The sequence below is a fragment of the Hyaena hyaena genome, unplaced genomic scaffold (assembly GCF_003009895.1).
Source record: "Hyaena hyaena isolate Hyena2069 unplaced genomic scaffold, ASM300989v1 scaffold_15, whole genome shotgun sequence".
NCBI classification, from domain to species: domain Eukaryota; kingdom Metazoa; phylum Chordata; class Mammalia; order Carnivora; family Hyaenidae; genus Hyaena; species Hyaena hyaena.
This window is the reverse complement of record NW_024080647.1, coordinates 5,837,880-5,864,655: the sequence shown is the minus strand read 5'-3', so window position 1 is coordinate 5,864,655 and position 26,776 is coordinate 5,837,880. Positions and strand designations below refer to the sequence as shown.

General features: G+C 49.7%; 2 protein-coding genes across 8 annotated transcripts in view; one reads left to right on the top strand and one right to left on the bottom strand.

The window, feature by feature from the left end:
- APH1B (aph-1 homolog B, gamma-secretase subunit) overlaps positions 1–5,726 on the top strand; it is an 85,638-nt gene extending 79,912 nt beyond the window's left edge. Inside the window, exon 7 of one of the 2 annotated variants that reach the window (XM_039220221.1) lies at positions 5,575–5,726. The gene's annotated coding sequence lies outside the window, so the exon portion shown is untranslated. Of the gene's footprint in view, positions 1–809; positions 1,019–5,574 lie in introns of those variants that run through there. The other variant, XM_039220243.1, reaches the window with a different exon arrangement.
- CA12 (carbonic anhydrase 12) overlaps positions 1–26,214 on the bottom strand; it is a 52,871-nt gene extending 26,657 nt beyond the window's left edge. For 2 of the 6 annotated variants that reach the window (XM_039220172.1, XM_039220193.1), the window contains exons 1-2: positions 25,999–26,213; positions 20,461–20,481 (exon numbers count right to left, since the gene is read on the bottom strand). In XM_039220172.1, coding sequence (XP_039076103.1) covers positions 20,461–20,481; positions 25,999–26,080 — 103 coding nt within the window. In that variant the 5' untranslated portion in view covers positions 26,081–26,213. Of the gene's footprint in view, positions 1–20,460; positions 20,482–25,998 lie in introns of all 6 variants that reach the window. The other 4 variants (XM_039220167.1, XM_039220201.1, XM_039220178.1 and 1 more) reach the window with 3 other exon arrangements.
- Positions 26,215–26,776: the final 562 nt, after the last annotated feature.

The window sequence follows — 26,776 nt, the reverse complement described above, 5'->3', positions numbered from 1 at the left end:
ATATAATGTACCCATCTATTGATCCATGATTAGTTTAGTTTTTATCTGTCCCCCACCACTGGATTACTTGAAGAGAATCTGTGGATGTTTATCTAAAGATAAGGAGTCTTAAAAAAAATAACCACAATATTATTTTCACATCTAAAAACTTGGCAGTAATGCCTTAATATCATCAGATATCGAGAGGCTGTTCTGGGTTTCCCCAGTTGTCACATAAATTCATTGAACGGTTTGTTTGAATCAGGGTCCAAATAAGGTTCATGGATTTTGACTGGTTAATATGGCTTCTAGGTTTCTCTTTATCTACCTGCCTCCCTTTCATCTCCAATGTGGGTGTATTTACTCTGTACATATATGAGGTACATCTTCGCCTCAGGCAAATAATAATTTATGCAAATAAATGAAGGATAATTTTATTATTTTATAACCTGTTTGCAGACATGGTATAGGGGTAAGTAAAAAACTTTATGGGTTGAGTAATTTATTATATTTATATGCCTGGTGCCTATGCTGTACTAGTAAAAGCACAGAGAGTGCCTTCGAAGATGAGAACTATGTAATTACTGGTACAATCTGATTCTTGTTTCTTACCGGTTATTCTCTCTCAGACTGTACACCCTGTGGGCTCAAGAATAATAAAAGTTTTAGTAAAAATATTGTCTGTAACTTGGACTGTATCTGACGAGTCTGAACAGAAATGTGCATTCATTGTCATCCTATTTTGAGCTTTGTCTTTGGGGCTTTCTGAAGTCGGTCCTTAAGATCCACCTGCTGCCCCTGATGTTTCTTCATGGTCTTCTCTGAGGTAGACTCATCTCCGTGCGGGCTGCTGCCTGGGAAGCCAGTCCTGTACCACAGCTCCGGGGCATGTCTCTTCCGAGCGGCCACCAAAACACAAAGTCAAATCAAAACTTGCACCAACGGATAAAACCATCACAGGAAGGTTTACAAGGTTTACATATTTTTCCAACCGATAGTCAAAATTTCAGTACAATAAAAGCTTTTTTGGTTGGTCCCCTAAAGGATCTGACTACATAATGAAAATGGACCTAGCCCTGACATGTATACTTAAGTGGAAGCGATCACAGATTGTGTATCAAATTTGAATACACATTTAATGAAATTGATCATATTTGCTATTAAAAATGAATATTCAAATGTTGACTAGAGGAGGAAACTGCTAAATACTCTCCTTGGAAGCTACTTTAAAAAAAATTTTTTTTTGGTGTTTTTATTTGTTATTGAGACAGAAACAGAGCATGAGTGGAGGAGGGGCAGAGAAAGAGAGAGGGAGACACAGAATCTGAAGCAGGCCCCAGGCTCTGAGCTGTCAGCACAGAGCCTGACGCGGGGCTTGAACCCACAAACCACGAGATCATGACCTGAGCCAAAGTCAGATGCTTAATGGGCTAAGCCACTCAGGTGCCCGTGAAGCTACTTAATTTTGAAATTAATTCATTCATTTCTTCAACAAATGTGCCTGCTCTGTGCTAGGCAGTGTATTAGGTGCTGAAGATGTAATGGAGAACAAAACAGATGTGGTCTCTGTCCTCACAGAGCTTCCATTCCAGAGGAAGAGACTGATAATAAGTTGCAACTAGGCAAAGCAATACATAAATAAAATAATTACAGTCTGCAACCAGTTCTATGAAGGAAATGAGCAAGGACTCATGAGAATGAGAAATGAGAAATGAGAAAATGGAGGGACCGCTGTGGACCAGGTACTACAGGAAGACTTCTCAGAGGAGGTGCCATTACGATCGAGACATAAAGGATGGATCTGAGCCAACCATGAGCAAAAACAGAGGAATGGCATTCCAGAGAGAGGCCGCCGCATGCTCAGAGGACTTGCTGCTGCAGAGACCCTATGTATTTTATATGCATGTGACGTATCAGAAAAAACCTAGGATCTATCTGGCTTCCCCGTGCCCAAGACAGGCATTGCCCTACAGCAACTCGGAGAATCATTCGGCACCTGCTCATGCGCACTCCTCTATCTGTCTCCCCCTTTCAGGGAGCTGGTACCCACTTTTCCCTGAGGGCCATCAGTCATGGTCCTGTGGCTAGAGCCATAGGACCCCATTCAGAGAAGGCAGCCTTTGGTGCCTCTCTAAATCCATCTTGAAACCACACATCCTCAGGAGGTCGTTGGGACGTGGAAGCCACATTTTAAAACTATTTAATATATACTTTATAGGCCCTGCAGTTTACTTCCGACACTGATGAAAAGATATACAGCTTCTCATAGGAGTCCAGTGGGTTCAGCCTACAGGCAGTAGCACGTTCCCACAGAGTGGCTGCATTCTGCCGATTCTGCCTGTTTTCCTGCCAGTCGAGTAAAGAGGCATGGCCACAATAACCAAGATCCTGCCCGGAAGGAAAGGAGGCTATCAGGGCTATGGGTTAATGATTGGTGGCTGAGGTCTTATGATTTTATTATAAACAAGTGGAGGCCTAGGACTCAAACTGGCATTTTCCTATGTTAATGTTACAGATGAGTCAGAGACAGGGCAGTGAACAAGAGCTAGAGTCAGGGTTACTTATTATTTATACAGCTTAAAGCTGGGTTGCTGAAGGGGGCCCTTTCTTCTTCCTTGGATTTTATGTTATGGGTCAATAAAAAGGGAAAAGCTTTCTTTTTTTTTTTTAAGTTTATTTTTGCAAGAGAGAATGAGTAGGCGAAAGGCAAAGAGAGAGGGGGACAGAGGATCTGAAGAGGCCTCTGTGCTGTCAGCACAGAGCCTGATGCGGGGCTCAAACGCACAAACCATGAAATCATGACCTGAGCTGAAGTCAGACGCTTAACCGACTGAGCCACCCAGGCACTCCAAAATGGGAAAAGTTTTCTAAAGATGCTTTAATCTATACCTTATCTCAAACTTCCCTTTATTTCCTTTTCCTTTGTTATTTCCATCAGTATTGGGGCCAGTTTGAGAGGGAGGGCTGATGCTGTTGGGACGGCTGACGCTTGGGTAAAGCCTCGCTTCCGTGTCATTGCTTGTTTAGCCACGGCGGGAAGGGAGAAGAGGTGAGCTGTAAGACAGGCCACCAGCTCAACTCTCTGCTAGCCTTCAGAAGCCCCTCCACTCTGCTTGCCATATCTAGAGGTACACCCCCACAGTAGCACTGGGGTGGGGGTTGGAGGGGAGGTACGAGGGTAGATATCTCACCCTGCCCCTCTCTCCCGATAATGCAGGACAGAGCGTTCCCCCTCCCCTTGTTCCTGTAGAGCCCTTGGCATTTCTCTTTCCTAGCAACACGTACACTTTTCAAAATAATACTTTCTGTCTTTCTACCCCAGCAGACCAGTGGTTGAGTCTAGTTTAAGAACAGCTGTTGTCAGGGGCGCCTGGGTGGCTTAGTCGGTTAAGCGTCCGACTTTCGCTTAGGTCATGATCTTGCGGTTCGTGGGTTCGAGCCCCGCTTCGGGCTCTGTGCTGACTGCCAGCTCAGAGCCTGGAGCCTGTTTCAGTCTGTGACTTCCTCTCTCTCTGACCCTCCCCTGCTCACGCGCTCTCTCTCTCTCTCTCTCCTAGAAATAAATAAAAAATATTTTTAAAAATGTTAAAAAAAAAAAAGAACAGCTGTTGTCAAGCTTGAATGACCATCAGAATCCCCTAGAGGCAAAATCCAGATTGCTTAGCCCCACCCCCAGAGTTTCTGATTCCATAGATTTTAGGTGGAGCCCCAGAATCTGCATTTCTAACAAGATGCCAGGTGCTGCTGATGCTGCTTGACTGGGGAGCACACTGCGAGAACCACTGGTCTAGAGCAGTATTTCTTAGCCCCAGCTTTACACTAGCATCTCTGAGAGCTTCGCAGTTTGCCCCTCGTCCCCCCAGCCCCTGATATCTGGTTTAATTGGCCTTGGGTGGGGGCCAGACCCAGGAAGCTTTAAAAAGCTGCCCAGGTGATTCTAATATGCAGTCAAATTTGAGAAGAGCTGATGAAAAGCACTTCTCAGATCAAATGCCTTGAAAGCTGGAGCCCGGCTTTTACTCTCCGTTGTCAGGGTAAGATTGCTTTTTAAGAAACATTAATTGATGTTTTATTGTGGTAAAATATATATAACATAAATTTACCATTAGTGATACTTGGTATATTCACAGTGTGGTGTAGCCCTCATCACTATTTAGCTCCAGAACATTTTCATTACCCTGAAAGGAATCCCCATCCTCATCCCCCATTTCCCGTCCCCATCCCCACCCCCACCCCCTGGTAACCATGAATCTATTTTCTTCCTCAATGGATTCTGTAAGTTCAGTCTAAGTGGAATCATACAATATGTAGCTTTTCTGTCTGGCATCTTTCACATCGTGCACTGTTTTCATGGTGCATCCATATTGTAGCATGTATCTGTACTTCCTTTTTATAGCTGAATTAGATCCCCTCGTATGGGTATACCTTCGTTTATTCATTCATATTGTTGCTTTTTGTTGTAAATATCGGACTCTGGTTAAATTGCTAATCTGTCGTATAAAATCGTTATTGACTGAAATAAAGCCTTGGTGTTTCTCCTGTGAGTGTTTTAGAAAAGGTGTGACTAGAGCCAGCAGCAAAGGAAGATGGAGAAAATGCAGCCTACTTTCCTGGGAACAAGAGGCTAGGAGTCAACGAGGCTGTTGCTTGTAACAAGCTCCTGAATGAAAAGGGGAACCTTCAGTCATCATGCTAACAAAGGCATGTTCCATACAAGGAGGTGTAGCGGTGTTCCCTCGCACCAGAAGGAAGTTGGTGGGAGAGCAAATTCAGTGGGCAGAGGCTGCCTCTGTGACAGGCTCTTTCCCTGGCAAAGGGAGATGTAAAGATGTCTCAGGTGCTCTGAATCATTGCTACAGCCGTCTCCTCCAGGTGACAAGAAGCAGCTCTTCTCCAGCAGCCCCCCTCCCCTTTGTTAAAAGTGTGAGACTGGCGGTGACCCATTCAGGGTTAGACAGTAGGTGAGGGACATCCCTGGATACCTAAGTTGAATGTGGCCCTGGCAAAAGATTTAGTTGTGGACTTTGGATGTCTGTTTCCTAGAACCAGTATATCCCCTTTCGTTTTTACTGTGATATCTCGCCTCCACTTCTCAGCCAGCATCTTACAAGAATTGTCTAAGCTGCTGGCTTCTGCATCTTCACTTCCCACTCAGACTCCCTGCCCTGCAACTCTGACTTCCAGGTCCACGTACCACTGACTTCACATGGACTCTCCAGCCCTCGTTTTTCTTGCAGCCCTTGGCCCCAATGCCCCCACCCCGTTACTGAAACTTCTCTGCTTCTGCTGTCTGTAACTCACTGCCCCTTAATGACAGCTCATGACGGTTCTGTTCTTGGCTCTTTTCTCTTACACACATCTCAGGGCTGAGCCCATCCCTTCCCATGGTTTCAACACCACCTCTGCCCTGCGCAGACCTTCCTCCTGAGCTCCAGACCAGCTGCCCACCGGATGCCCCAACTCGATGTCCGTGGCTCCCTGAAACCAGACATGACTAGAGAGGAAGGCAGACGAACAATTAAAAACGAATAACCAAATTTGCCATCTTTTCTCTCTGACCCTCCTCCTTCTAAAACCTCCCTTACTTCCTTCAAGGTTCTCTGTCTCAGCTGATGGTAGCAGCCACCACACCAAAGCCTGGGATCCCAACGTACGTCTTCCTGTCCTCTCCTTTGGCCCCACTGCGAGGCACAGAGACATAATGATTTTGCTTGTAGGTATCTTTTTTAAAACATTTTGATTTTGAAAAATATTAAATGCATGGAAAAGGATACCACAATGAATTCCCATGTACTCTTCACCTGGAATCACTAGTCATTAACATTTTGTCACACCTGCTTTATTCCTCGCTATATATACATGTATATGCATATTATTACTGTTATTACAGTTCCTCCTCAACCTGTGAAAGGGTTATGTCCCAATAAACCCTCTGTAAGTTGACATTACGTAATTTGAAAATGCACCTGACCTCCTGAACGTCCTAGCTTAACCTAGCCTGTCTTAGACATGCTTATATTAGCCTACACATCGGCAGAAGCATTTAACACAAAGGCTAGCTTAGGAGAGAGTGTTGAATACCTCATGTAATTTGTGGAGTGCTGGGCTGCAAGTGAAAAATCGTAGTGCTTGTCTGGATGCAAGATGGTTCTAAGTCCCTCAGTTGTGTACCCTCAGGGTGGCATGGCTGCCTGGGAGCTGTGGCCGCCCCGCCCACTGTCACCAAATGGGATCACACCAGGTATCCCTAGCCAAGGAAGAGATCCAAACTCACTACTCCAGGTAGGGTTTCTACTGAATGTGTGTCACTTCCACACCATCCTAAAGTGGAAAAATTGTAAGTTGAACCATCACCAGTCGGGGCTATCTTTTGAGAGAAAGATTTAGACATCATGCCTTCCTGTACTTAAATACTTAAATGTCTATCTCCTGAGAACAAGGACATTTTCTTACATAATCACAATACAGTTACCCCAGTGAGGAAATGTACCCGTTAGTACTGTTACGTCATATACAATTATATTCCAATTTTTTTATACCCAGTCTCAAAGGATCTTCCCACAGATTGCCTATGATTTATAAAAGGGAAAATGGTACCATTTAGATAGAAAGCTACCAAGTATTATCTTAACCATGTGATCAAAATTATCTCCAACAATGACGTCCAGAGCTTTCTGATGAAATACATAAGTAGTCAAGGACACATTACTTCTGCGGTATTCGTGCCAAAACTTACAACCTAATCTCATGAGAAACCCTCAGAGAAACTCAAATTGAGAGCCCTTCTAGAAGATAGCCAGTCTCTATGCTTCAGAAATGTCAGAGCATGAAAGGTCTAAAGAGGCATGCAATGAGTTATCCAGATTGACTCCTGTATCAGTAACAGTGCTATCAAGGACCACATTAAGTTTCTTTTAAACTTGGCCTTCATGTGTCTCCACTGGCACAGTCTTTGTTCAGACCCACGGCTCCATGTCTGTCCCTTCCACCAGCCTTGCTTCCCCAGGCTTACCCTACAGCCCTCAGGTCTCCACACTCATCCACACCACTTCTGCACATTACTTTGCTGAAAGTTCTTCAGTGGCTACTCAGGCCTTTAGGATTAACCTCAAAGTTTATACTGCAACCCTCAAGACCTTTGTGATCCACCCCCTTCCCCAGCCTTTGCTTTCCCCACTGCCACGTGTCAAAAATCTGAGGTCAGTGGAGGAGGACCTAAAATTTCACCCAGACTAACAAGTTAGGCTACCACAGTTTCGTGGCAAAGACACGAGACTCCTGAGTCAGAGACAAAGGATAGTTTAACACTCACAGCAGTAGCAGAGTGACATTAGCATCTGTGTCCCAAGCCCCTTCCACAGGGCGCTACAATGAGGGCCAGGAGACACCTGCACACGCCCACTGCTCAGCAGCATGGCCAAGCATCCCCAAGTTTAGGAAACCCCCATCTTGTAGAGGGGCAGTTAGCAAACCTGCCCAACCTCACCGCCAGGGGAGACATCATCTTTATCTTAGCAGATAGCAAACAAATCTGCTCTCTGCCCTGGAGGGAGATACTATCTCTCTCTTCTAAAACTACTTGCTACAGAAACATCCTTGAAATGATAGTCTGGAACAAAACCCATCCGTGCCTCTGACCACAGATTGGTTGAAACACAAGAAACCTAGGGAGAACAGCCTCCCAACACCACTGCTCAGACACTAGGCTGCTGCCGCCCCGGTTCTCTGCCTATGCCACACACTCTCACCTGCTCTTCGGACCTCTTTTGCCCTCAATGGAAAGCCATCCTCATCCCTAAAACATACATGCCCCATGCACATAAATATTCATGCGCTCTCCTTCCTGTGCTCCTTTGCCTTCCAAGAATCAGCTCCTCAGGCAGGCCTGACAGCCATCTGCCCCCAAATTGAGGCTTTTTTGTCGTCCCTCCCTGTCCACAGCTCCAGCGCACATTGTCAGAGCACTTAATTTGCTCCACTCTAACCGCTTGTTTACATGTCTGCTGGTGCCTCGGCTGTCATCCCACTGAAGGCAACGGCTGTGTGACGCTTGTCTCTAATCCCAGGACTAGCCCACAAAGGGATCATTAAGGACTGGTTGAAAGAATAAGTGACCCTGTGAATGAACTGTTACGTTACAGTGGCCAGCAGTTTCTTCCTGTCACTTGAGGTAGAGTCAGATGCACAAATTGATGAAGCTGGAAGATTGGCATGGGACAAGGGGTGGGGCGGGTATGGGCTTCATAATCACCTTCCACATTCTGGGGGAGGAACCAGAAATCTGTCCACAGGGAAGCCTTTTCCATCTTGTAGGATGGAGCACTTTGATAAGCCTTCTTAGCTTTACAGACCTGAGGCGGGGAACTACCCAGTGTTACTAGGAAAATGTAGCCCCAGCTGTAGCCATCCAAATGCTCGTGTTCCGGGCTAAGATGCTAAGTGTTCTGTTTAGTGACCCAGTGATACAAACTGGATGCATCTTTAAGAGGTCTGTGTTCTTGCAAAGGACACTGGTTTTATCAATATGAATTTAAGTGTCCTGGACGGGAACAATGTTGTCCTACTTGTGATGTTATTTCAAACTTTAAGTCATTGTTCTCAACAGAAGGGTTATTACCCCTCAGAGGACACTGGCAATGACTAGAAACATATCTGGAGTCACAGCCGGCAGGTGCTACTGGCGTCTAGTGGGTAGAGGCCAGGGATGCTGCCACATATCCTGCAGTGCATGGGACGGCGCCACACAATTATCCTGCCCAGAATGTCAGTAGTGCATCCCTGAGAGGCCCTGGACTAGTCTGTTGGGACTTCCTCGTCTGGGCCGTGTGGAAGAAGGACCAGGTCATGGAGTGCAGAGGAGGTTTTTCTTGAAAGGATTGGGTGCTCTCACTGTGAATCATCCTGGGGCCAGAAAGAGGAATTGAGGACTGGTGTCAGGGAAAAGGGAACACAGTCAGGAGAGCTCCAGGCCAGGAGAGCAAGGTCGGTGCCCCCGTGGTGGGTGGGGACCCATAAGAAAGGGGTGATGTTGCCCTCAGGGAGTACTGTTGACAGACATACCTGTAGACGGTAATTGCCTTGTGTCATCCAGGGCCCGCACCAAATTTTTTGCTAAATTCCAAGGCCTAATGAGTTGTTTTGTAGTAGTTGTTGTTGTTGTTGTTTTACTCTACCATGTAATGAGCGCTCACTATGTACCAGGTATCATTTTATATCTGAGGTTGGCTAATATTTTCTGCAAAAGATCAGAGAGCAAATACCTTAGGATTTGCCGGCTGTACTGTTTCCGTCACAGCTACCGAGTCCTGCTGCTGTCGTGCCAAAGCAGAGTCATAGCAACTGCGTCAGTGGAGGATCGGAGCTGTGCACAGTTTGCCAACCCTCGTTCTATATGCGTAACATGTATTAATTAATGTAATCTGCGTGCCAGCCCCATGACATAGGTGCTATACTCTTATTTAGTAGAGGAGGTGACTGGGGCACAGAGGTTTGCATAACATGCCCAAAGTCATGCTGCCTGTAAGTAGCAAGGCTGGGCTCTGACCTAGGCTGTTCATACGGGCCCCCAAGGCAGCTCCCAGTGCACTTGAGAGAGCTCGGAGCCCACGCGTCGGCAGTGGTTACAGGTTGGTGAGGGGGACCAGTAGGTAAGCCCCAGGTGACCGTCCTGAGCTCGAGAGGAGCAGCAGCCACGGAGGCATCTGTGACCTTGTAAACATTCCCCAGGGAGTCTGGAAATCATGAAAAGAAGGGATCTGGTAACAGACACAAACTTTCTGCAGCTACCCAGGGTGGAAGTGTAACTAAAGCGAAGGGTGACTCAATCCTTCACTTAACAGCTTTCACCAGGAGGAAGTTCTTCCTGATAGCTAACCGATAGCGCTCCTGCTGTTATCTAAAGCTACTCCCTCAGTTTGCCTGTCTAGTGAGAAAAGCTGCTTTTTCATGGGTCTCTCACACCTAAGACCTCATCCCGGCTACTACTTACTATCTCTTTTCCAGAGAGGCGTCAGGTGCAGCGGGAAGCTCGAGGGCTTTAGAGCCATCAGGCTGAGCTGCCAAGCACAACTCTGCCACTTACAAGCTGTGTGACCTTAGGCACATGTCATGGATGCCCTCAGCTTCACTCAGAAAATGAAAGTGGCAGCACACACCGTGCATTCCTGTCGTGAGGAATAAATGTGGTAGCATAAGGCCAGTGTCCAGATGTGATAGGCTCGCAAGACATGCTGGGCCCCGGATCCTTCTGGGCTGAATTGTCTCAATCCTTCCTTTTTCTCTTGCAGGCCGTTTGCCAACCTTTTCGAGTAAGTTCTCCGTTTTCCTCACTGGAAAACAAATCTAGCGTTCCCTGTGTGTCTCCGTTTACTTCTAATGAGATATGCATGGTGATGTGGCATTTCGTTTCAGACTGGTCTTCACCTCTGAAATCCTATCATCCCAGATCAAATGTCACCGTCTCCCCAGTGCCTTCCCCAACTCCCAAAGCCAAAAGTAAGCAGAGGAATCAACCATTCTTTCCTCCTTCACTCAACAAATGTTTGCCGAGCGTCTTCCCTGGGCTGGGGTCTGTGCGTCTGTCCAAGCAGCCCCTGTGGGGAGGGAGTCGCACCCCACAGGCTGTGCAGTTATGTGCTCCTTCTACATGGCCCTCCTTGAGGCTGGAAATGGCCCCTTGCTCACCCCACACCCTATAATACCACCCCACTTGCAGCAGGCTCATGCTTAAAAAAAAAAAAAAGCCACTGAAGGGAAAAACTTCTTCAGGGATAACTGGACATATTACTCTTCACTGGAAAGCAAGCACTTGGCTATTAACCCAAGAGGCACCTGTGCTTCGTGGGACAGTTATGTGAAAGGAGGACATTAAGGCAGCTTAGAATACTCAGGGTTACTTGCACACCTTCCCTACTCAGGGACATTCCCTACTTCTTCCTGGCTGAGGGACAGGCTGAAGCATTGCACCAGGTTGATCGAGAGCCGGGGAGACTGTTGGGCCACCACCAGAAGGAAACACAGAGGAGTCACTTGGAAGATTGCGTCTGAGTGGCTCTCCAAGCTGAGTGTATAAAACACACCGTAACTCAGAACCCAGCTGAGAGGCTACCCCAGCTCACAGGCGAGGAGACGGGAGGGTGAGCGTGTGTGAGTACAGACACCTCTCAGAATGCAAACACTGACCTGAATACGGATGTGGGCCTGCGTGTGTGCATGTGTATGTGGGTGCGTGTGCACGCCCTCCTTCCTGAGGACCCAGAAGGATGGAGCACAGAGGCCAGCCTTCCTCTTCGGTCTTGCCGGCTGCCTCTAGCTCTGTGGTGTGCCACACGACACTTGCTCACTGGACACTCCCGCCGCCCAGCCCACTCGCTTTGATCTGCTTTTCTTTTCTTTTCTTTTTTTAAATTATTTTTTAACTTATTTTTTGAGAGAGAGAGACAGACAGCAAGCTAGGAAGGGGCAGAGAGAGAGAGGAAGAGAGAATCTGAAGCAGGCTGCAGGCTCAAAGCTGTCAGCACAGAGCCTGATGAAGGGCTCCAACTCACAAACTGTGAGATCATGACCTGAGTTGAAGTCAGACGCTTAACCCACTGAGCCACCCAGGTGCCCCTGATCTGCTTTTCTGACCTGCTGCTTCACCTGTGTTTGTCCTCTTCTCTCTAGTCTCCCTTCCAGTGCTGATCCTTCTGATTCCAGTCACCACGTTCCTTTAGCTGCCTATCCACTTGCTCAGAACCTGAGAAGGATATGGATTCAGGAATGGCCCCCAGAGGTACCCCCACAACAGTAACAGCCGTGTTTTGCCAACGGTAATGAAGGCTGGGGGAGTCTATTGATTTTTTTTTTCCTACCAACCACACTGGTCCTTGATCCACATTTCCAATGAGTGTGGCACAAGGAACCATATCAGATGTTTCTCTCTGTCAAAACGTATTCAGTCTACTGTGTTGTCTTTAACCACTAAGCCTTTTATCCTGACAAGGGGAGGAAAAGAAAGGTGATTTGGCATAATTTGTTCCTGGTAAATCTATTTTATTTACTTAAAAAAAAAATCACTGCCTTTCCTCAAGGGCTTTTACACAATGTCATGATGTGCAGCATAGGACACGCAACCTGGTATAAAATAAACATCCCCAAAATGACCAGGAAAGCACGTCCGATGGGAATCAGGAGGTGCAAGTTCTGGTCCTGGTTCAGCGCCTGGTGCTCTGTTGGGGCCACTGTGGAACTCTGAGTTGCCCCTGCCTCTTTGTAAGTGGGGGTGGGGTTTGGCTACGTCAGTATCCCAGACACATAGACACAGACCTCAGGTCCCACCTAGGCAATATGGCCATCTGGATGCCCATTTGAACAGAGACAGGCACTCATCCACAATCAGGCTTCACCGTGCCTACATTTCCGTTAGATGTCTACGTTTCCAGCTGACTTATACCAACAGGTGAGGACCACTATTCCTCTTCCTTGGTTCAGACCCCCAAGTCCCCCTCCCACATCCCTCTGACCTCCCTTTCTCCAGGGTTCACATTCCATGCACTCTCCGCCCTGAAGCTGGTATGATCTTTCTAAAATGCTTATCTGATCGCCTCAGGTTTCTACTTGGAATGCTCTGGCAGTCGCCTGCTGTCTCCAGAATGAGGTCCCAACTCAACACCCGGCTCACACTCTTCATACTCTGGCCTTGGCCTGTCTCCCCAGCTCCACTTTAGTGAGGTTCTTGGGTAGTCCCCAGAACATACCAGCCTAGGTGGTCATTGCACAGTTTGTCCCTTGGGCCCCCAGTGCCCTTTCATGCCCTGCCCTTTGCCTGGCCAGCTCTTATCTGTGTTCCAGATCTCAGCTTAGACATCACCTCCTCCAGGAAGCCTTCTCTAGTCCTTTCCCTCAAACCCTAGGTGAGATCTCTTCCATGTTTCATCTCTCTGTGTTGTAAGGCTCTGTCTGATTCGCTGTCTCCTCCCAGATTCATAGTTCCATACTGGTAGAGACCATGCCTTACTCATCATTTCTTTAGCATCTAGGCCAATACTTGGCACTTAGTGTTCACTCAGTGTTTGTGGAATGAATGTGAACCACTTATCTTGGGCTAACTGAAAACTTTGATTGGTTTTTATGTGTGTCTTTGATTAATAACAAAGGAAGATTAACTATTTCATTAATATATTAATTTGTTAAAACAAATCTTTTAACCGTGGTGTCCATGGAGGGGGCAGAATAAAAAAGAGTGGTGGAAATCTAGAGTATCTCTACTGTAAGGTTCCTTCTAGCTAAAAATTTCAGAATCTATTTGTTAGTACATTTTGGCTCAGAATCAGGAAAAATATCTAGAAACTAGAAGGGCAATATAAGGAAGAATCTTTGGATTTGTAGGTCATAGAAGAATAGACAGTTACTCAGATTGGGGCCACTAGTTTGCCTCTGGGCTTCCTGGTGGCCAAAGCCAAAAGGCAAACAGTCATTTGCATGACTGCTTCAGACTCCCTACAAAACATCTTTGAGGAAAAAAAAACAACCAAAACGTTTTTGTTCAACAACCTTCAGAGTGACCTTTTCTCACTTCTCCACTCCTCGTCTACCTTCTAGAAGGTGGAACACCAAGGAACGGCTGCTGCTGCAACAGCCACTTGGCACCAATTGCCAACGTCCCTGTTCCCTGCTTTAAGTAAATCTCACTTTCAACATAAGGAGCCTTTCCAGAGCCGCCAGTCCCCTCCACCCCCCGGAGGTGGGGGCTGCATGAACCTTTGGCCCTGACTGTGCGGCAGTCTTTACGAGATCTGTATGGGTCTCATCCAGTTCACCCAGGAGTCACCCCGCTGATCTAGTCGGCAGTTAATGATTGCAAAACCCTTTAAAAAGTTAGGACGAGTTAAACAAACCATTCAGAGTTACACCAGTTCTGAGTCAGCCTTTATAGACAGCAGGAGGTGCAGCCAGTATTTGTTCCTTCCTGGTTGGCATAAAATTGAAGGTTTGTCAGGAAATTGGGGAGCTGGCTTCTTAAAGAAATGCTTTTTTTAAAAAAAGCTCCTAAATGACTTTGTTTATAAATGCTTGTAATATTATGAAACAGAAATCATGCATGAACTTAAAATTGGGAAACGTTGTAGTTCAAAATCAAATATAATTCCCCGTCATTCTTGTACGCCATGTGGGGCAGTGTGCACGCCGGCCGTTATTTTTACACTTTTTTGCCCCCATTGTTTTCACTATTGAGTTATCAAAATTAATCATTTCGGCTCCTTTCCTTGTGTCCTTAGCATGTAACAGGGTGCTTCTCAGTGAGTATTTGTGGAACTACCATATTTCATTGCTTCCAGACACCACTGATGGTATGTCCCTATTTCAGAGATGTTAAAATGTGGGGGAGTGTGCATCTGAGAATCAAGCGGTGATGGTCTTTGTCCAAGGCAAGTACTTGGCCACATGGTGTGGCCCCTGGAAGTCTGGCTGTGCTTCTGGGCTTCCGTATCCTTCACCCTTGTGGGTGTTGCTGCTCAGGACGGTAACAGAGCAGGAAAAGGGACCCTCCTGCCCAGGAGATTGCAGAAACAGTCTCTGATCCATTCTCTTCCTCCCGGAAAACCAGACTGTGCAGTCCCTGCCTAGAGCCTCCTTTACACACCTGCTTTGAATTCAGCCCTTTTTTGGCTGAGCTGGTTTATCCCAGAGGCTCCTCTCTCTCCAGAGCTGAGGATGGCATGCCAAGGGCTTTCACCAGCTTCTTGGGGGCTGTGCTCTGCCCACACCTGGATGCCTGGGGCACAGGGCAAGAGGAGCAAGTCTGAGCACGGCGGGAGGCCTGCCGGGGGCCCTGACGAGACCTGCTCCTAGCTCTAGTCTGCCAGCTCTCACCCTGCAGTCCCAGGGCTTGACTCTGGCTCCGGTGGGCCAGGGCTCCTGCCTGGGGCTGGGCTGACTTAGCTCACATTCCTAAGAGCCCAGCCTCAACCTTCCACCCAGGTTCAGACCTCCACCCTGGCATCCTAAGTCAAGGATCAGCCCTGAGGCTTCCCAGGGGCCGGGAGGCCAAGGAAGCCGCAGTGACTTCAGCTGCGTGGCTGGGATGGCTACCGCTGTGGAGCCAGCTGTCTGGTCCCTGGAGGCCAGGAAAGCAGCAGGGAGTTGAGGTCTGACTTCTCCCTGGCCTGACGGACAAAGCTAGAAAGAACATTGTAGCCTGGGAGGAGTTCGTGGTTTTATCCAATCCCTTTCTTTCTCACAAAGAAAGGGTCCCGTTTGCTCAGAATGTAAAAGGAAAACTTCCTTGCTATTGAAACCTCAGGCAGTTCAGAAAAGCATGAGGAAGCAAACCCTTCCTAACCCAGCTCATGTCTGTTTGGTGCAATAGAGTCTACAAGGCATTTTCCCCACATAGAAGCCAATGTAATTCCACTCTGTAGGGTGGAGGGAAAGATAACGGTGATTAGCTGTATTAGGTGCTCACTACATGACCGGCACCACCAGGCTCTGTCCACTCATGATCTTAGTCCTCCGGGAAGCAGACCCGTGCTTCTCAGACTGCAGTGGGCATCAGGACCCTCTGGTGGGCTTCCCCAAACAGATGGCTGTGCCCAGCCCCTGAGTTTTGGAATTTGTAGGCAGACCTGGGACGGGCCTAGGTTTTGCATTTCTAACAAAATCAAATACGGTGCTTTTGTTACTGCTAAAGAATCCGAGCTGAAGAGGTTGAGTTTTTCCTCTAGTCTCCTTTGTGTGTTCCACTTCTAGTTCTTAGTGTTGGGAGGGGCCTCCCGAGTCCCAGGTGATGCTGGTGCTACCTGGCCAAGAACCACGGAGGTAGATGCTATTACTCCCGTTAGGCAGTTGAAGAAACTGAAGTTCAGAGAGGTTAAGTTCCTTCCCTAAGGCCATTCAGCCAGAAAGCAGTCTAGTAGATATTCACGGAGATCTGCCTGGTCCTGGGCTCTGAACACTCTTCCACATCCTCCTCCTGGTTTTCTGCCTCCCCCCACCCCTGGGCCACTACACCTGTCCTGTCTTTAGGAACTAATGCCAGCTGCGCTATGGTTGTACCCGGCTGGCACAGCCAGCCACAAGCACTAAAATGCAGGCATTTTGATAGCCACAGGCCAGGATCCCCACGAACACACAAACCTCAATTCCGCAACACAGAAGAGATGAGAAATAAGTATGAGTAGGCAGACCATACCACATCCTAACAGACCCTGGATGTCACAACTTCAGTTAGAAGCAACTAGAACAACAGCACAGATTTAATAAATGATGGTGGGTTGGATTGCTAGCCTCAAGGGAAATCCCTACTGCATAGGGCTGGGGATTCAGTGCCCTGGTATGAGAAACATGTCCCGGTTTTTTCTTGCTCTCTCTCCTCACAGGGCTCAGTGCCTCTTGTCATTCATCCTCAGGACAGCAGATGGATTGGGGGCAGGGGGTAAGGTCACTGGGGTGTTTGGAGTTGGCTGAGCTTCTTGCTTTTGGTAAAAACAAGAACTATTATTCTTTAAATTTATTTATTTTGAGAAAGAGGAAGAGAAAGAGTGGAAGATGGGGCAGAGAGAAAGGGAGAGAGAGAATCCCAAGCAGGCTCCGAGCTCAGTGTGGAGCCCAACATGGGGCTTGAACTCACAACCATGACCTGAGCAGAAACCAAGAGCCGGATCTCAACTGACTGAGTCACCCAGGAGCCCCAAGACAAGTGCTATTCTTAACTAAATCAGCCTTTTAATTGCATGTGCTCCCTATAACTGTTGTTTTAAATTCTCCCTTTAGCTCTTGGTCTGCTTCCCAAACATTTGGAAGTGAGGTCACGAGTTGCCTTTATCTGCACTAAAGAATAGAAAGTAAAGAGTTTTTCTCCCAACCTCCCCCCTTGTTTTGCGTTTAGCCCTCAGAGTTTGGGAAGGGCTTAGGAAGCATGTCATGTGTCAGGGAAAGCTTGTTTATGGCAACTTAGTGTTCCAGAAGATTTGGGACAAGGTGGGTGGAGGCGAGAGTCTGGAAACCAGAGAGGTTTGCCCCGGTGAAGGATCCCTGCCTGATTCCCAAGGAAAATCCTCTAAGACAGGGAATCCATTGTCCAGAACAAAGGAGAGCAGTGAGGGGATCACTCAGAGCCCAGGCCTTCCGGCCGCGTGGCAGAGACGCTGGGCAGGAGGGGGTGGGAGGGGCTGCAGCCCCCCTGCCCGGCACCCCCAGGCCACACCACCTCCTTCCAGAGTTCTCTGCATCATGGCTGGGCTGGCCCCGCGGATGCCCTGCAGGGCCCTGACTCTTGGAGAGTGGGACGCCCGCCCCGTGGTCCTGTCCATCCCATCTCCTTTGAAGGCTTATCTCACTTCCCCTGAATCTCAAGCAGACGGTGCTCACTCACATGCCAGAAGCACCACAGCGACACCTGGTATGCTCAGGATGGGGCACGCACGCATCCCCCCAACCCCTCATCTGACATGCCCTCGGGGCATTAGCTCCAGCACACTCATTCCTTTTGGCTGCTCTGTCATTTTGAACACACTAAGAGGTTTTGGGGGGTGTTTTCGTGGGGGAAAATTAAAAAAAAAAAACTTCCAGGCTACGGATGAGTCTCCCAGCCAGCTAGAACTGGTTAACTCTTTTATTGAATGTAACACTTGTACAGAACAGGGCATGCATCATCCGCTTAACAGCCTGATGAGCTACCCCCATCTGAGCACAGCACCCACACCAAGGCACGAACCGTGACCAGCACCCTCCTCACGCCTCCTTCCAGTCACCTCCACCCCATGGGGGCTCCAGCTCTCTACCCTCACTTCCAGCAGCAGAGAGCGACTTCAGCAGGCTGGAGTTTATATCGCCCGCTCGCAGGACAACCTGACTTGAAGTGCCTTCCGGTCCAGCAGGCGGAGCTGCCCGGGCTCAGCGGGACTGATCTGGGACTGAAGTGTGGTGGAGGGGGGGTGGCTGCGCAGCAGCTCCAGGCCTGGCCGACGCACCCAGCTGCTGCTCCAGCCACCCCCGAGGGGCGCCCAGGACCGTGGGTCCCATCTTGGCTATCAGGTGGTCCTCCTGCCTCCAGGCCGGCCATCGGGGAGCTCAGCCTGGTGACTTTGTGAAGGGGAGAAGGAGGGAGGGCTCTCTTTCCATGTGCTTCTAGAAGTCCTACGCTGTGTTCCAGGCCTTGGGAGGCCGGTGGATCAGGATGACTCAGCAGCATTTACGGGCAAGTAGCTGAGGTCTGCACCCTGGGAAAACTAGCATGTGGCATTTTGGACTTGCCTCATTCAGGGCAGCCCTCACTGTGTGGAAACCATTCCCCATCCCCCCAGCACCCCCACCAGGCCCGCTGTTGCCCGGAAAGGCTGTGAGCACAAGTGCCAGCTGCCAGCCTGGACCTGTCCCCAGCCATCCTTCCCCCGTCCTCCTCCATCGGCCCCCACTGAGGGCCGACCCCACTTCGCGGGGACTCATTTTGCTCCTAAGAAGCCAGATGTGTCGTTGTGCTCACCCTGTGCACGCCTCTCACCATCAGCCCCTGGCCTCTGCTTCCTCAGCAGATGGCTGCTCCAGTCCTGCAAGGCTTGAGGGACAGAGGGCGGCCAGAGCTCGTGGCCTGGAAGAAATGCTTCTGCACCGCTCCTGACGGCCCCCCCTCCCCGCACTGCCCCTCCCGAGGAGCCCTGGGGCCCAGACTCTGTCATCTTCCTTTGTCATTTCCCTTGCCCTGCCCTTTCCTTCCCTCTTACTGCTGTCTCCAAACTGGATGGTAAGACATGAAATGGGAATTCCACAAAGGCCTGACACCTTCCTGCCGGCTCCCATCCTTCCCTTGCCAGTCCCTACCACCACATTAATCTCCCTAAAACACAGATGATTCGCGGCCCTGCCCCTGCATCTATGGGACAAGGTGGGAAGGTTTTGCCCTGCCCCTGAATGCCTTCCTTGTTCAGTCCAACCTATCTTCCCAGCCTTAGAGTTAATCACTCCCCTGTAACCCCTGTTTAAAAGTTTATTTATTTATATTGTGAGACACAGTGTGTGTGTGTGCAAGGGGCAGAAAGAGAGGGAAACAGAGAGAATCCCAGGCAGCACAGAGCCCAATGTGGGGGCTTGATCTCCTGAACCGTGAGATCATGACCTGAGCCAAAATCAAGAGTCGGATGCTTAACTGAGTGAGCCACAGAGGCCCCAAGTCTTTCTGTACCTGTTGCCCCTCAAATACCATCTTATTTCTTGCCTCCACTCATGTGACACCATCATCATTTTGGCCACCACCACTTCCCTCCCACCACACTGGATCCTCTCTATCCTCCACGGCCCAAGGGAAAGCCTTCCGTGACTATCCAGCCCTAGTCTTCTCTATCCTCCTCTGAACCATCAGAGCACTGAACCATTTATTTATTATCTGTCATTATCTGTTTAGCTTTGAATTGTGAGCTTAAAGTATTCCCAGGTGCAGACCACAGCCCACCCTTCTAAGCACCATGCCTTGCACACAGTAAGTACATAAGGGGTGTCGGTAATGATGGAGCCATGTGGTGCTAGAGCCAAGGGGACCTTGGCCTGGTGGTTCATTGGCTAATTAGTTCGATGGCTTGGCTTTGCCTCCTGGGTTAGCAAACACCCAGAGGCTGGCTTTTGCAAATCTAAGTCAGACCTCTCTCTGGATTCTGCTTATACTGTCACCATCAACACCTCTGCCTGTCACCACTCCTCCTGTGCCAGTGAGGCAGTCCCAGCCTCCTCGCTGCACCAGTCTATCTTGCACATTGCTTGTGACCGTCCCCAACGACATTATGAACATTCTTGCGCTTGTCAGTGGACCTGGTACTTGGCTTCCATTCCCACCTCAGCTGATGACCAAATTTCCAGTTCATTGCAACACACCAGCTGGGCTGATTTCAAGGCCTGCCAGAAGTGGCTAGTGTCATTCCTGAGCCAATCCCACAGAAACCCCATTGCATACTTGATGTCCCCCGCTCTCCTCACGCACGAGGCAGGCATCTCTCTTTCATGAAGGACTAACTGTCACTACCCCTGAGCTACGCCTGCTTACAAACATGGCAACAAGAAGTTAATCCCAGACACACTGACAGCTTAAATCCTGGGGCCTGAGCCAAACTTCCAGAAAGGAGCCCTTTGTTCTTTGTTTATTGTAGAATAAATATCCTCCGGAGGAGAAGGTCTCTCTCCTACCCAAGGCCCCTGCAGTCTGGAGGTAACCCAGGCACATTCACCTGGGAGGTTGGGTAGAAATCCTTGCCGGAAGCGGGAAACCTTAACGCTAGGATTCATAGTTTACGTGCACAGCGCAGGCTGCTTGGCTTGGAGAAAGCGCTGTGTGGAACCATTCTTTCCAGAAGCCTGGGTGCTCCCTTTTAATGATGTCAGAGTTGCTCTTCTCAATACTTCCCCCACCCTGTACCCTCCACAGATCATGGAGTTCCTGGCTTTCTCATGAAATACAGCCATCTCCTCAAAAAAAAAAAACAAAAAAAAAAAACAACATGCGAGATCTCTACTCACCGAAATAGCTCCACTTGGATCCTGCAAAGAACAAAACAAGGCAAAGTAAGTACAGCTGAGCTTGAGCAAGTTAGAGAAAACTACAGATTTTATTTTGAAACGGGTGCGGTTGCAAAGGAGGCAGACGCCTGGACATAAAACGTCGTCTGAGTCTGCATCAGAAAAACGGGTTCCCAGAGTCGCATGCTCCAGAGGGAGGCGCAAGGTCATGGTTTCCGGCAGCGGCTCAAGCATTAGGGAGGAGGCTTCTTGATTAGAAGCCTCCCAGATCTTTTTTTTTTCTTTTAATGTTTATTTATTTATGAGAGACAGAGCACAAGCTAGGGAGGGGCAAAGACAGGGAGACACAGAATCCGAAGCAGGCTCCAGGCTCTGAGCTGTCAGCACAGAGCCCGACATGGGGCTCGAACCCACAAACCAGAGTTCTTGACCTGAACCGAAGTCAGACGCTTAAGCGACTGAGCCACCCAGGTACCCCAGAAGCCTCCCAGATCTTAAGCCAAATTTTAGTTTCTGAATACGTATGAAAGGCTCAAAACCCAGGCCCCCAAAGGGTGCACAGTGAGAGCTCTCTTCTGCCTGCTCTCCCTGCTTGCCCTAGAGGCAGCCAGTTTCATGCGCTGATGGGGACATTTTCACCGTCTGACCACCCACACCTGTGTAATCACATTCTCCCTCCCCGTTTCCCCACAAACATCAGCCTCCTGGAAGCACAGTTCTGCACCTTGCTGTCTCCCACTGAACAGCACACCCCGGAGAGCAGTTCACCTCGGTGCATAAAGAGGAGACAAGTTGTCTCAAAAGGCATGTTCTTCTTGGAGGAAGCTGCCACCCTCACCCGAGCTAGGAGGCTAGGGGCGGTGAGCATGGAGAAGTTCTGCCGGGAAGTGGAAGGTAATGGAAGCCGCCTACCCCCTCCCGCTCCATGCCCTTCACAGATCCTCTGTTCCCACGTCAAAAGGCAGTTGGAGAAAAGAGGCTGCACAGGGGCACTTTTAGTACTCTGCCTGACACCTCCCTCGTCACCTCCAAAAGGACACAGAGACCCTGAATGGAGACTCAGGGTGTCTCGGGGGACACCACCAGGGAGAGGGACTCTCCAAATCCTAAGTGCCTCTCCTAGCTTCTGTGGATGCCTCCATCATTTTTGGCCCACAGGAAGCAGTTGGAAGAAGGTGCTCACGTCCCCCTTTTCTCCTGGGAACTGATTTGCAGTGAAGCTTTTTTACTGACCAGCAATCTGCTCCCTTACCACAGCTGGGCATTTCCTACAAAATCGGGGATTTTGAAAAGCTAAAAGAGTTTAAAATGGGGGTGGGGCACCTGGGTGGCACAATTGGTTACGTGTCGGACTCTTGAGCTTGGCTCAGGTCATGATCTCACAGTTTGTGAGTTCGAGCCCCGCATCGGGCTCTTTGCCATCAGCATGGAGCCTGCTTTGGATGTTCTGTCTCCCCCTCTCTCTGCCCCTCCTCTTCTCATTCTCTCCCTCTCTCTCTCAAGATAAACTTAAAAAAACTTTGGAATTCTTTGAGTCTCCTTCTCTATCTGTAGTGTGGGAAAGAAGGGGGTGTTCAGACCCCTTAGAATATCCAATGAGTACTTAAAAACCTCTTGCCCATGAAAATGTCTATGGGCATGGCCACACAAGATTTCACAGAGGTCCACAGCCCCTCTAAAACCTGCTCTGGACCCCACAGGAGTTAACAGCCCCAAGATTAACCTCCCCTGAATTAGCAATTAGAGGAGGACATTCAGAATCATGGGGAAACCGAACCTGTATGCTACCCACAAGTGTACCGCTATGCCTTTCATTGAAACAACGGTGATAAGGAACAAAGGAGGCATGGCCCTGGAATCAGGCTACAGAAGACCTCAACCCTCTTTTCTGAACATTTCCCTTCACTGGTTTTGCCTGAGGGGTTCATTATAAAAACACACTCATGGATTTCAGAGATAGAAAACATCAGATTATTGCCACTAGGGCTGGGCGGCGCACTCGGAAGCTCGGGATCTAGAAGTTCACAAGTAATCGGGGAGTTCATCCTCACCACTAACCTGGAGAGACGGGCCACTTTGATGAGCCTGGAGACCACTAGAAAAACAGCCGCTGCCTGTGAGCAGTCCTTGTGCCTTGGCCACAAGTTTAATTGCACCTGCCCCCAAATCAAATCATAGCCTCAGTATTCCACATCTTCTGCTATCCTCCCTGAACCTGGCCAGGCTGAGGTTTTCCCTATTGTAGCTCATCCTCTGATGAGGCATCTATGTGATACTTTGGAAAGCTCAGGGAGCAGAGGTATAGAGTGGCCATCTGGGACCATTAAAGGACCCACAGGACCAGGGACTCGGTCTTTAAAATGCAGCAGCATCTGGAGCAACCTTTCCTTCCCTCCTCTCTCTGAGCAGCCCTGCCTGGTCCTTAAGACCAAGACATAAATGGCAGTGTCTGGAAGGACTCAGTAGCTGGAGGCTGGGGAGAAGAAGCACTATAAAATGAAGAGGAGGGTAGTCCGAGGGGGAGGAGGTATCAGATGAAGGTTAGGGCCCAGCCTGGTTCATGTTCAGCTCAAAACTAACCCGAGGCAGACTTTCTAAAGGGTGTGTGTGTGTGTGTGTGTGTGTGTGTGTGTGTATTTGCTTTCCTAGAAGTAACACCTCCTGGTTCCTTGCCTCTAGCCTTAGTCTTTTAAAAAAAATTTTTTTTTAATGTTTATTTATATTTGAGAGAAAGAGAGCACAAGCTGGGTGGGGGGTGGTTTGCAGAGAAAGATGAAGACAGAATCAGAAGTAGGCTTCGGGCTACTTCTCAGTGCTGACACCTGAGAGCCTGATGCGTGGCTTGAAGTCACAGACTGTGAGATCATAACCTGAATCAAAGTTGGACGCTTAAACAACTGAGCCACCCAGGAGCCCCTAGGGGCAGGAGTCTTAACAGGACTCACCTGACCAGACACAGGAGGCCGGCCAGGCCAAGGCTCCTGCAGCTACACTTCAGAGGCTTCCTGAGGAAGCAGGCTTTTCCAGAAGGAAAATTTTCCCCTTCTGGGAAAGGTGATCCTTTCTATCTGTTAGAGGTGGGAGGCTCAGCTCAATGCCTATTAGAACCTGCAGGCCCGCTCTGTACTGGGCCGGGAGAATGCCCTGAGGGCTCACTGAGGAAGTGGTAGTGACAAGGATCCAGGCCAAGGGTTCAGGGTCCTATCTTCTTCCTGTCCTGGGTGCTAGAACCTTCTCTGAGTAACCATCATCTGGGAGGCTAGACTGTCTAGCTCTCCATACTAGGTTCAACAGAGCAGGCTCTGCAGAATTCATTGAAATGTTCCCCCACAACAACTAAAAATTCTAGGGTTTTCTCCAGAAGACACTTGACCTCACTTTACTGCATTCCCTGTTTCCTGATTCCAGTCATTTTTTTCAGACATTCACCAATGAAAAATACTGGAAGTTTAAGTGCTCCAGGTGGAGGGCACACCACACTTTGACCTCATTACCTAGCTTCACCCCCCTCCATTCCCAACCTTGGGTTAATACGGACACTCTACATCTCAGTGATTTTTGCTTTGACCTTGTCCCCAGAGGCAGTTAAACAGCCAAGAAACCTGCATGAGGAATAGCAGAATAAAACCTGTGTTCTTAGACTTGGAGAGGGGAGGTAGGCAGGCTGGCTATTCAGTGGGGGTGAATGTGGATTTTTTACTACAAGCTTCCCCCAACCCCTCCCAACTTGGAGGATGGGGGGCGGGGGGACAAGGGAAAGGAAAGGATGGGGGTGGGCAAGGAGAAGAGGGGAAGAAGAAAAGGAGGGGAGGGAGGAAGAGACAGCAGGGATGGGGAACTGCCCCAGAATGAGGGGAGTAACAGGCTTTCTAGAAAGTGGGCCAGTAAACAGCTGTTTCTCTCCCGTCTTGGAGCAGCTTGGAACTACAAGGGAGATTTCTAGAGGATTTTTTTTTTAATGTTTTATTTATTTCTAGGAGAGAGAGAGAGACAGCGTGAACAGGGGAGGGCCAGAGAGAGAGGGAGTCACAGACTCTGAAACAGGCTCCAGGCTCTGAGCTGGCAGTCAGCACAGAGCCCGACGCGGGGCTCGAACCCACGAACCGCGAGATCATGACCTAAGCGAAAGTCGGACGCTTAACCGACTAAGCCACCCAGGCGCCCCCTACAAGGGAGATTTCTAGTAAAACTTCAGGTCTCAGTACAGCCTTCCTGAGAGGGGAACACGTGTCTAAGTCTGCAATTGTAACAATTTATTTCCACTTTTATATAACCCCTTTCTCCCACCAACCTTCTATTTCTCCTGGGCCAGATAAGGAAAATAATATCAAGTATATCTTGCCAGCCTGTGGATTTGAGCTGAATTAAGAGTAATGCCAAAGCTGCAGCCGGCCAGCTCCCTGCCCCACGGGTACCGTGACCTCCAGGAGGAGGGTCAGAGCTTTCAGGCTACGGAAAAGGTCTGATGTCCCACCACCACTGCCTAGTGGAGGAGGATCCATTTCCAGCCGTCAGAGTCACTGTCAGCCCTCCTATAAATGTCTCAATCTAACCTCAGTCCAGGAATCACAGCACCTGCAAATGTCCCTACAACTTGAGACAGACTCTGTCGAGGGCAGGAGCCACCGTCAGTTGCCCAGAAGTTTCCACAAAAGGTCACCATCTGCCGCCAAGAAAAGTGCTCACCCAGAAACTGGAGAGGCAGGCAGCAGGTTGGCATCCTCCTGCTGCTCCTAAGGATTAACTAACCTTGACCTTGGCTGCTCACCCAACCTCACTGCCTTGACCTGAGCCTTCAGTTCAGGTCCTCCCCGCTCTCCTGCCATCCCATTGGGCACCCTCAGCCTCCAGCCCTTCGGGGTTAAGGGCCCTAATTACACTCAGAAATGAGGTGTGTAGGCCTCCTGGGCGCGCACACACACTCAGGATAGTAGAGCCGTCCTGGAGCAAAACAATTATTAAGGATGCGATGCATCATCCCTTAGACGTGGAGGTAAAACGCCATGGTAAAGAGTCTCTCCAAAGAACATCCTCCACTGTTGGAAGGTTCTGCAACTGGGGCGCGGCCACCCCCTCCCGGTACCCACGCGGCTCAGAACGCCGCCACATTCACTCCTCTACCCGCTCCGCACGTGCACCGGGTCACCGTACTTGAAACCCCGGCTCCCTTTCTCCTCCTCTTCAGCAAGTTCCCAAGCCACCCCTGCCTAGCGGGAGCGGGCGGAGGCTCAAAGAACACACAAACAGCGTGTAATCCGCAGACAACGTGCTTCCCCCGACCGCAACAGGTCGAGCCTTCCCAAGGAAAACGAATTTCCCAAAACGCATTTTCTGAATTGTCTAAAAAAATACGCATTTGAGAGTATGCATGTCCTTCCCTGCTCCCCCGAAATGATTGTGCTTGAGAGAGAGAGAGAGAGAGAGAGAGAGAGAGAGAGAGAGAGAGAGAGAGAGGAGGGGGGAGCCCCGCCGGAAATCTTCCGACCAGGTGTAGCTGAACGCCTGGGACTGTGAGCAAAGAGGAGGCAGGCACTTTACCGTTGAGCGGGGCCGGCCCGGCCGGCGGTTCCTTTAAGCACAGGAGCAGGAGCACGGCGGCGGCGTGCAGGCTGCGGGGCATCGCTGGCGGCCGGCGCGGCGGGGGCGCCGCCTGGACGCCCGCTCCGTCCGCTCCCGGGCTCTCTGCGCTGGGGACCGCGTGCGCACAGCCCCGCCGCTCTGCGAGCGCGTCTGCTCTTCGGGCTCCCGGCTCCCCGCGGGCTGCTTTTATGCAGCGACTCAGCCCCAAACACGTGATGTCGTCGTGCGCGGGGGAGAACGCCCTGCCTTCGGGAGGTCGGGTACCGGGGGTTGCGGGGTGAGTGGTAGCCCGACTTGAGCCGCGCTCCGCGGGGCAGCGCGGACCTGGGAATCCGGGTCTCGGGGAGGGGCAGCGGACAGGTGCGGGGTGGGGGCGGGGGAGGCGCCCGCCTCGGCCCCATCCCCATCGGGAGGGGTGCGGCTGGGAACTGGCTCCGCTGGTCACTGCTTTAATCTGTGGCCGCCCTTAAGTGAGAAGCGCCCTAAGTAGAACGCTGTTTGGACAAGGGCCTCCTTCGCGACGCCCAGTTGTGTGCCTGCCTGGACCCTGCGCGTGTCAGGGACTGGGAAGGACAGCTAAGGGGCTGCATTCCCGTTCAGAATGTCTGCAGGTCGTACAGTGCAGCCTGATAAGGTCTTGCTTTTGAACTTGGACGCAAAGAAGTGAAAGAATTAAAAATAGGTAAATAGGGGACATAGTGAACAGCACTAGGAAGCAATTAGACTCCCTAGTAAC